General features: G+C 50.4%; 1 protein-coding gene across 1 annotated transcript; it reads right to left on the bottom strand.

The window, feature by feature from the left end:
• Positions 1–1126: 1126 nt before the first annotated feature.
• SLC35C1 (solute carrier family 35 member C1) lies at positions 1127–9949 on the bottom strand. The gene is made up of 3 exons (XM_061566834.1): positions 9317–9949; positions 3438–3624; positions 1127–2124 (listed from the first exon to the last, which is right to left on the bottom strand). The coding sequence occupies exons 1-3, from the start codon at positions 9728–9730 to the stop codon at positions 1580–1582; spliced, it is 1146 nt and encodes a 381-aa protein (XP_061422818.1). The 5' UTR covers positions 9731–9949; the 3' UTR covers positions 1127–1579.
• Between the last annotated feature and the right edge of the window lie 914 nt (positions 9950–10863).

Here is a 10863-nt window from a genome sequence, read left to right as displayed (position 1 = left end):
AAGCCTTCCTCTTTTACTACACATTGTTCGCGTGGCTGATGTTGATGTCGAACAACAACTTATTATATTACATTGAGCTGGTGGAGTCAAGATAATTGCATCAGGGGGGGGGGGGGGGGGGGAGATTGTATCGCTGTGAAGGTGTCGCCTTCGTATTTGTCAATTGGGCATTGAGCCGTCAGATGTTCCGCGGTCTGTTCTGGGTGACGACAGTCGTACACAGGAGATGTTTTAATTTCCCATTTGTGCATCAGGTATCCGCATCTGCTGCCCTGGTTTGTGCGGATGCGGTTTAAGGTTGCCCATAAGCTTCGCAAAACATAGATGTCATCAAGTAAAATTTAATATTGTAGTCCTGTAACGTTATTCATATATTTTTTAGATATCAAAACTCATCATATCTACACAGTATGTTACGGAATTAAATTTGACAGGTGTGTTCTCATTTGGTGAATCTGGGTGAGAGAGGTTATCATAGTACAAATTTAAATAGTTCCAGAAACCACTATAGTATAATCACCTCATTATATCCAAAGCCATTCAGTGGGCTTTGTTAATATATTCTTAATACAGCAGAACCTTAGATACGCGTTTAATTATACACAAGGTCAAATATTCTTACATTGCACTTTAACAATACTGACACTCAAGTGTGCGATAGGGCAAGACACACCAGCCACCAAGTATATATCTGAGGCCACTCAAGCATTGGGATGTCCCCCGTGTCATCTTGAGGTCATCGTGATGCTTGGAACGTGTATTGGGTTCACAACCAGTGCATAATGGGACAGTTGGGTAATTTACAGAGGTGTAAAGCACTGTTGACTGCTGCGTTTTGCAATATACGATTTTGGATTTATATCGCAATATAAAATGTGGCTGCATCTCAAAGTGATGTACAAAGAGCAGGACATGGATACCACTTAATACAGGGCAACATGAATTGTGGCTGTTAGCAGCAGTCAAACGTGGCTAGGAAATGTTTTCAGCAGATGTAAATCTCAGCGATATTTTCTGACAACGAATTGGGGTTGTGGTAATATCAGCGATAGTCAAAACGGCAGAGGTCTGAACACACAGACTGTGCCAAAACAGTCGCTCATAAAATAGCACGTTGGAAATGTGAAAAGATACAACTCAATAACTGTTTTTAATTGCATAAAATAAAATAAATTACATTATAGTAACAAGGACAAACAAACACACCTGTTGTGTTTTCTTACCTAAAAGTAAATGAGTTATAATAACATAAGTTGGCTCTTCTTCACAGAGTACGATGGGAAACAATCATTCTGTAACATATCATGAATTCTAATTTATAATTACGAATGGTTTTACCATTAAATTAAGATATAAAACAAATCAGATCAAACGCAAATACATTTTTCACACTTACTACAAGAATTTAAACATTTGATTATTCATATTTTTTTCTACAAATAACATACAAAAATTCTTCATGGTCACTTGCAAAACCTTTCATTTTCGTTATGCAACTCTTAACAAAAGCCAGAAAACATTGCACCGTTACAGCTGAACGAATGTATAGCGTTCATTACTGCAATGACAACACTTTAGTTCAAGCCTTCTGGAGGTCCTTCATGAAGTCCTGCTGTGCCTTTTTCATCTCGTGTCCTTTCACCCATGTGTAGAAAAACGATCCGGTGAGGACCAGCACGTTGCTGGCCCACCAGAGCACGGTCTTGAACTCGCCAAAGTAGGACACGGCGACGACGGTCTGAACGCACGCTTTCGCCGTGCCGGACACGTTGTGCGTGAGCGGGCTCGTCGCCTGGATCTGCAGCCCCGTCACATAGCCGATGCCAAAGCCCAGCACGCCGCCCACCGTCATGATCATCCAGAAGTGCGGCGAGAAGACGTGCTCGAACGCCAACAGCTTGGGCACCTCGCCGACGAGCAGGATGATCGGCATGAAGAGGAGGCACGCGTTAATGTTGTTGTAGTAGGCGAGACGCCACAGGCTCCCGCCAACCAAGGGCAGCACCTTCTTGGTGTAGATCGCGTTGAGGGAGACGCAGAGGCTGGCCACGACGCCGAACACCACGCCGGCCACGGAGAGCGTGCCGCTCATATCCTCCTGGTCCACGCCGAGCCAGAATCCACCTGCGCTCATGGAAATGGGAAACCACAATCAATACCACCCAGTCACATGACACCGAGTAAATGTATGAACAATAAGTGTCATTAATTCTAACCATATTGATTAAGCAATGCTACATATTCATTATAATTCGCAGCTTTTTTGTCAGATGAAGGCCTCTCCCCCATGACGTGTTGGTCGTGAGGGTTGTTTGACCATATTTCACCAGGCTGGTGGCCCAGGAACGGTTAACATATCAATCGCCATTGATTGTCAGTCATGGCCAGGAATCGAACTGAGGTTGCCGGGTTTATAGCCTAGTTTGCTAACCACTGTGCCACTGCTTCACCACCATACTACAAATATAGGGCGAGAAAGTTGAAACTACAAATACAAAACATTTTTAATTTAAATAGTGTCTAAATGCAGCTGAGCCATGGGGTTGCCCTTGAATGTGAGAAAAATATTTAGATGAATGTATACAGCTTATCAGTTCCAAGAGGGTTTGGATTTTAAACTGGTTTGTCCTGCATATTATTGTTGTTGTAACTTTACCGTGTAGCTAAGATCTACGCTGCTTTTGACCAAATATCCGGGAATGTGCCCACTCTAGTTAGATCTGGAAGCTAAGCCTGTTTGAGCCTGGATGTGTGACCACAATGCACAGCACGTTGCTATAGGTTGCAGAGCAACGTGGTGGCAAGCATAAGACAGTGCAGTGACATCTATTACTTAAACTGTATGGCTATACCCCCAAATTCTAGATTTGAAGCTTTCGTGACTGCAAGGATTCATATTCTTAGGTTTTTTCAGTAAAGTCACGTAGGTAAAAAATTTAAATTAATAAAAATAAAATAAAAATCACGACGTTTCGGAGGCAACACAAGTTTCCGTCTTCAGGTGGAACAGTCACAGAGCCTACCTTGGCTCCTCCCACCCTCAACCAGTATATATACAAATAGGGTTTTCTTGGAATTTCTCTCACTTGATACAGCTATCGTGCTGTGACTGTTCCACCTGAAGACAGAAGCTTGTGTTGCCTCCGAAACATCATTATTTTATTTTTATTTTACTTTTATTAATTTAAATTTTTTAACCTACGTGACTTTACCTAAAAAACCTAATAATATATACCCTCAAACCCTCTTTCCTTCATATACCCCCACTGACCAGCGTTGTGAATTATGGTCAAAAAAAGCTTTACGATCTGCACGGCGTCAGGCGACCCTCATCAAGCAGTGGAGTGGCAATAAAAAGACCTGTACACGTACATGTACGAGACCCGGAAAATGTTGATGCCTGGCAGAAGCGGTGCGTGACTATTCGCGGCGAGTACCGATGATCATTCCGCAGCACAAGAGCGCCCGGAGGGATGTGCCCTGGCCCAGGATCATGTAGGACATGAGTACGTTGAAGACGGTGGTGAGGGAGCGGCCCACGTTGTAGAAGGAGATGCCGACGAACTTGAGACAGAGGTTGTTGAAGGTAATCATGCCCGTGAAGACCAGCGACAGTGGCAGTACCTGCTCAACGAAATTAGAAATGTGTCAGTGCGCACTTTCTTATAACAGAGACACAAACTGAGGCTCCATCGTTAACCAAGATCGTGTCTTTTAACTTGCATTATGTTATTGTATTCATGTGTTTCTCGTTCTGTCTCAGTGCATTGACAAACATGCACCTCTCCATGGCTAGTTATGCAACGTGTCCCCAAATGAGGACTTCTTCCTAAACTACATCACTGTATACCCTCAGAGTAAATGAGTAACTTTCACCCATAAGACAGACTTTTTTATGGCATCACTTTTTTTCGTAATATAACAGTTACAGTACTTATATTTTAGTCATTTTCTGAGTTGCTTCTTGTTCAAACAGTACCTAATGAATTGATCTGCCTCTACATATATACCACATTTAAATTGTGTTTTTTCAAAATGTTTTACACAATGTCTAGACATGTAAAGTGTTAACTTTAAGTGATTTATTCCACAGAGCATGAAATATGAATCATTATCTCCACACAATCCCCAAAGTCATAAAGGAAAGTATGAAATAATGGCATTTTCAGCACTATATCTTTTTGGGCACATCATTCCCAGCATAACATTTCCTTAAACAATGAACATTGAGGTCTAAGTCAAATGAGCTGCGAGGCTGTAGTATACATATGCCAGGGTCCAACTGTATTGGAAACAGAGCAGTAACTCAAACAGCCTCAACGAAAAACAGTGGCGTTGTTTTCCAAAAAGTCAGGACAGTAAGAATACATTCGTAAAGAATTCAGAAGCGTTACAGTCTTGCACCAATGGGCATCCAACTGTTGGTTCACCAGACGCTCAGAATAAATCCTTTGGTTAAATATTACAATAGGATATTCAGTACCTACTGTTCACAATAGCATGTCGGCTCTCCTTTGTATGGATAAATGATAAACTTGTTCGACAGGTAATACCATACAAAAGCAATGGTCAAGCCACTGTGTCCTGTCCATCATAAAGGTGCAGCCCTGCAATTCTTTGCTCACACCACTACCGTCAGAAGAACCCCTAAAAGAGGGAGCTCTAGAGAGAATATTTTGGCCTCATATTCCACACATGACCTTCCCATCAACTGTGGTATACTCATTTATACAACTGGGTGGAAACAGACTGAGTGATTGAGAAAAACGTGTCCTATTTTGAAATGTCATTTAAAAAAAAGGTCTACGTTTTAAATGTTAGCAATGTATTCGGTAAGGGAGTGTAGGGTCATGAGCAATGAGTGGATCACTACATATTATTTTAGCTAACCTTTTCAAATGATCACAAGATGACATACTATATTGGAATGGGATAAGTGAAGTGTGATCTACACCCATAAGTAACCTGCAATGGAAATCATAGGGCACCATCGATGTGTACAAGTTTTAATGACAATTTAAGGAGTCTATGATATGTATGGCGGTACAGTGGTTAGTGCACCACGCTATAAAAACAAGGCGGGCCAAAGTTTGAGTCCCGGTCATGGCTAAAAGCAGGGGGCGACTGCTCTTTATCACTGAGAGCTGCAACAGGTCTCACTCGTTTCGGATCTACAGGTCAAATAACTTGTTAAAGCATGTTCTTGCTTCTTTCGTTAAAGTCACGTAGAAGGGAAATAATAAAATAATACAAATAACTATAACATTCTCACGACGTTTCGATTGCAACACAAGCAATCATCATCAGAATATGAATCCCTGCAGTCACGAAAGCTTTAAATCGAACAAAAAAACTGCTTAAATGATCAATGTGGTAGTAATCATGTGAGCCAGTGGTGGAAGTTTCACTCTTCCCCTGGATATCTGCTGTGACACTACTTGAAAAGGCAGTTACACAAGAAAAGCAACACATCCTTATGCTTCCCAGTGCCAGAACAACGCCTCCCCTACACCCTTGCGGGTCCAGTAGGTTAAAACTGACCATACTTCACCACGCGGACATTTACATTTGTGAAGGTGAGGGAGCATGGACGTGAAGGGGCATAGAATTATTGTACAACAGTTCATGTTGCTGCACTACGACTCTGCTGCCCGTCACGCAGCCTTGGATAAAGCTACGCTCTTTATGAATGGTGATCACGACACAGACCCAAACCTTTAAGCTGGCGACATGCGATTAGATTTTGCGCATTCCGGGCGATTTGGTTATTGTCTCAAGTCTACAACACCTCCAAATACAACACCCTTCAACTACCCCCATCACCTCCAAATAGAACACCCTTCAACTACCCCCATCACCTCCAAATACAACACCCTTCAACTACCCCCATCACCTCCAAATAGAACACCCTTCCAACTACCCTCCAGCACCTCCAAATACAACACCCTTCAACTACCCCCATCACCTCCAAATACAACACCCTCCAACTACCCCCATCACCTCCAAATAGAACACCCTTCAACTACCCCCCATCACCTCCAAATAGAACACCCTTCAACTACCCCCCATCACCTCCAAATAGAACACCCTTCCAACTACCCTCCAGCACCTCCTAACACAACACCCTCCAACTACCTCCAACAACTCCGGGGTACCGGCCACCTGCGTGCCAACCAACCACGCAAAGCCCCTCTCAACCACTGCCGGCATCCTGAACTCTCCCCACCCTAACCTCGTGTGTGTGCAGCCTGACCCGTACAAGGTAGACATCGCTAAGCGGGGCGCCGTGACGAGGAGGTTGTTGTGGGTTTTGTGCAGAGGTCGCAAACGGGTTTTGATTCCTTACCCGTACCCGCCCGTACCAGGGTCGCAAATGGGTACCCGTACCCGGTCGGGTACAGTCGGGTACAGGTACCCGTTCCCTACCCGTACCCGAAATGAGTGACAAACGGTTACTCACCAGTGACTCACGGCCTACCCGTACCCGGCCGCACCAGGGTCGCAAACGGCTACCCGTACCCGGCCAGGTACGGGTAGCCGGGTATCGGGTAGGGTACGGGTATCGGGTACCCGGTTGCGACCTCTGGTTCTGTGACTCTTTAAGCCAGGGGTGGGGAACGTATGAGACCCGATGGGCCGTACGAGGCCCATGAAATCATTTGGTGTCTGGCCCTGCCAAGGCAACTACCGGCGGGACTCGAAATTCAATACATTTAGGAGCAAACCTGGAAAAGTAGTTGCGAGTAGCAACAACATCATCAATACCAGCTAACATCATCACACGCCTCGCCAAAGAGAAGCAGTTCCAGCCATCGCATTAGGGGTGAGTTAATGAAATGTTTGACCAAATATCACGGGATAATTTTTAAGTTGATCATTTTGCATGGCCCGCGAATGATATTACAAATATCCAAATGGCCCTTGGCTGAAAAAAAGTTCCACACCCCTGGACTTTCAGCGTCGTCGTCGCCTTTGCCCCGGGGGGGCAGCAGTTGTAGAGCATCAACTCTGTCATGATGTGCAGGTACAGTAGTAACAATGATGTAACTCGCTTGATCTACAACGCCACATATCCGAACGTCGCCTATCAGCCCTGACCAACTATTCGCCCTCCCCACCCACCTCACTTATTGGCAGTATCTGTGCAGTTTTGCCAATTACATAATTCCAACAGATGTTCACAACACGTGCGAGTTGTGAAAAATGACAGCCGCCTCATGTTCCGTTGCAGAACAACGCGTTCTCCACACGTATACGGCACGTACAGATATCGCTTCATCGAAACCATTACACAACGGTGGGGTGGTGGGGTGGTGGTGGTGGTGGTGGGGTGGTGGTGGTGGTGGGGTGGTGGTGGGGTGGTGGGGTGGTGGTGGTGGTGGGGTGGTGGTGGGGTGGTGGTGGTGGGGTGGAGGTGTGGTGGGGTGGTGGTGGGTTGGTGGTGGGGTGGTGGTGGTGGTGGGGTGGTGGTGGTGGTGGGGTGGTGGTGGTGGTGGGGTGGTGGTGGTGGTGGGGTGGTGGTGGTGGTGGGGTGGTGGTGGTGGTGGGGTGGTGGTGGGGTGGTGGTGGTGGTGGGATGGTGGTGGTGGGTTGGTGGTGGGTTGGTGGTGGTGGTGGGGTGGTGGTGGGGTGGTGTGGTGGTGGGGTGGTGGTGGTGGTGGGGTGGTGGTGGGGTGGTGGGGTGGTGGTGGTGGTGGGGTGGTGGTGGTGGTGGGGTGGTGGTGGGGTGGTGGTGGGGTGGTGGTGGTGGGGTGGAGGTGTGGTGGGGTGGTGGTGGGTTGGTGGGTGGTGGGGTGGTGGTGGTGGTGGGTGGTGGTGGTGGGGTGGTGGTGGTGGTGGGGTGGTGGTGGTGGGTGGTGGTGGTGGTGGGGTGGTGGTGGGGTGGTGGTGGTGGTGGGTGGTGGTGGTGGTGGTGGTGGTGGGTTGGTGGTGGGTTGGTGGTGGGTGGTGGTGGTGGGGTGGTGGTGGTGGTGGTGGTGGTGGTGGGGTGGTGGTGGGGTGGTGGTGGGGTGGTGGGGTGGTGGTGGGGTGGTGGTGGTGGGGTGGTGGTGGGGTGGTGGTGGGGTGGTGGTGGGGTGGTGGGGTGGAGGTGTGGTGGGGTGGTGGTGGGTTGGTGGTGGTGGTGGGGTGGTGGTGGTGGTGGGGTGGTGGTGGTGGTGGGGTGGTGGTGGTGGTGGGTGGTGGTGGGGTGGTGGTGGTGGTGGGATGGTGGTGGTGGGTTGGTGGTGGGTTGGTGGTGGTGGGGTGGTGGTGGGGTGGTGGTGGTGGTGGGGTGGTGGTGGTGGTGGGGTGGTGGTGGGGTGGTGGGGTGGTGGTGGTGGTGGTGGGGTGGTGGTGGTGGTGGGGTGGTGGTGGGGTGGTGGTGGGGTGGTGGTGGAGGTGTGGTGGGGTGGTGGTGGGTTGGTGGTGGTGGTGGGGTGGTGGTGGGGTGGGGTGGTGGTGGTGGTGGGGTGGTGGTGGTGGTGGGGTGGTGGTGGTGGTGGGGTGGTGGTGGGGTGGTGGTGGGATGGTGGTGGTGGGTTGGTGGTGGGTTGGTGGTGGTGGGGTGGTGGTGGTGGGTGGTGGGGTGGGGTGGTGGTGGTGGGGTGGTGGTGGTGGGGTGGTGGTGGTGATGGGGTGGTGGTGGTGATGGGGTGGTGGTGGTGGGGTGGGGTGGTGGTGGTGGGGTGGTGGTGGTGGGGTGGTGGGTTGGTGGGTGGTGGGTTGGTGGGGTGGTGGGTTGGTGGGGTGGTGGGTTGGTGGGGTGGTGGGGTGGTGGGTGGTGGGGTGGTGGTGGGGTGGTGGGGTGGTGGGGTGGTGGGTTGGTGGGGTGGTGGGTTGGTGGTGGTGGTGGGTTGGTGGTGGTGGGTTGGTGGTGGTGGTGGTGGTGGTGGTGGTGGTGGTGGTGGGTTGGTGGTGGTGGTGGTGGTGGTGGTGGTGGTGGTGGTGGGTTGGTGGTGGTGGTGGTGGTGGTGGGTTGGTGGTGGTGGTGGTGGTGGTGGTGGTGGTGGTGGGTTGGGTTGGTGGTGGTTGGTGGTGGTGGTGGGTTGGTGGTGGTGGTGCAGTGGTGGGTTGGTGGTGGGTGGTGGTGGTGGTGGTGGTGGTGGTGGGTTGGTGGTGGTGGTGCAGTGGTGGGTTGGTGGTGGTGGGTTGGTGGTGGTGGGTTGGTGGTGGTGGTGGGTTGGTGGTGTGGGTTGGTGGTGGTGGTGCAGTGGTGGGTTGGTGGTGGTGGTGGGTTGGTGGTGGTGGTGGGTTGGTGGTGGTGGTGCAGTGGTGGGTTGGTGGTGGGATGGTGGTGTGATGGTGGCCTTAACCATCCTCCCAGCGACTACCGCACCTGCAGCAGGATCTGCGTGTCGCAGCCAAGCTCGGGGAAGCGCACGCGGCCCGGGAAGAGACCCGCGAGCGAGCGCATGGCCCAGCACAGCGCCACGGTGACCGCGCACTGGTAGAAGGTGACGAAGAGCGGCGCGTCGAGACCCTCCGAGGCTCCCGCGCCGCCCAGGAGGTGCTTGTTGAGGAACACCATGCTGACGGACACGAGCCAGTAGAGAGCCACCACCAACGCGATGCGGACCGAGCGCTGGGCGAGACCCGTGGGGCCGCGGCCGTCGTCGGACACCGGCTGCAGCATGGCCAGGCGGTGCGGAGAGTCGGAGTCGTTGTCGGTGGTGGTGGTGGCGGTGGTGGCGGTGGGGCGAACGCGTCGCTCTAACGGGACCGCGCGTTCCCGCGGACGCGATGGGAGCATTCTGGCGCGGCGGCGAGCATCGTACGAGCTTTGGTGGTGCGGTTAATGTTGACGAGGAAAGAATGAGCGACAACGATTGTTATTGTGATTGTTGTTGTTGCAGCAGCCGCGGTGGCGTTAATGTCGTGCGAGGGGCTTGCTGCTAGAGCAGAGCAAGCCTCGCGTTGCTGCTGTTGCTGCTTGACACGCGCGGGATCAGCTGACTCGCGGCGGCGATGACGTCATGTCGCGCACGAGGCGGTGACGTCAGAATGCAGAGGTGCGATGCAAAACGTTTCAGGGAGACGTCCGTGAATGACGTCACGTAATTTTGGACGATTTTTGACCCCCCCCCTCCTCTCGTCACGCGGCGTCACAAAGTCAGACCCCTCCCCCCCTCTGAAATGTGACGTCACAAAGCACTGCCCCCCCCCAAAAATGCTTTAAATCGCTTTAAACTAATTGTAGTGCGTATTTAATGTGGCGCTGCACTCTGATGTAGGAGAAAACATTTATAAAAAATATATATTTCATTAAGTAGAACGTGTTGTCTATATTTATTTAAAGTTGCGCAATTTTATGTGACGTCATATTTCTCAAACCCCGCCCACCCCGTCACACATCGTCACAAATATCTGACCCCCACCCCCCTAGGTGCGTGACGTCATTTATGGACGGCCCCTAAAAGGTAACAGTTGCATGCGTGACGTTTTTATATATGTTTTTTTTACAAGCGCGCGCGATTGCGAACGGCCTAGTTTTTTGGTTGTTGCATAAATTCTGCTAAACCAGAATGCCTTTGGTGACGAAGCCGTCATTACGTAGAAATGAAACTAAAAAAATTGATGGCCGGCGATGACGTAATCACGTAGCACCTCACGTCCTCACAGCCATCAAATGCGACGCGATGACGTAATCACGTAGCACCCCACGTCCTCACAGCCGTCAAATGCGACGCGATGACGTAATCACGTAGCACCTCACGTCCTCACAGCCGTCATATGCGACGCGATGACGTCATCGCGTGGCACACAGCGGGTGAGTGACGTAATCACCTGCCATTTGTAGACGTCATCGCAGCACGGCATGAAGTAGGTCTTTTGACGTCATCGCGCAAGACGTTTAGGCTGTGACGTAATTACGTACAATTCCGG

Source organism: Lethenteron reissneri, chromosome 37 (genome assembly GCF_015708825.2).
Source record: "Lethenteron reissneri isolate LAM-NWPU_2019-01 chromosome 37, ASM1570882v1, whole genome shotgun sequence".
In the NCBI taxonomy this organism is placed as follows: Eukaryota; Metazoa; Chordata; class Hyperoartia; order Petromyzontiformes; family Petromyzontidae; genus Lethenteron; species Lethenteron reissneri.
Note: the sequence above shows the minus strand (reverse complement) of the source record. Positions and strands in the feature narration are given on the sequence as shown.

Excerpts from the sequence above, each read along its gene's own strand:
- SLC35C1 (XM_061566834.1), bottom strand. The coding sequence starts at position 9,730 with ATGCTCCCATCGCGTCCGCGGGAACGCGCGGTCCCGTTAGAGCGACGC. Across the intron at positions 3,625-9,316 it reads ACACGCAGATCCTGCTGCAG|GTACTGCCACTGTCGCTGGT; the intron begins GTGCGGTAGTCG and ends TTCGTTGAGCAG. Across the intron at positions 2,125-3,437 it reads GTGCTGCGGAATGATCATCG|GTGGATTCTGGCTCGGCGTG; the intron begins GTACTCGCCGCG and ends CCATGAGCGCAG.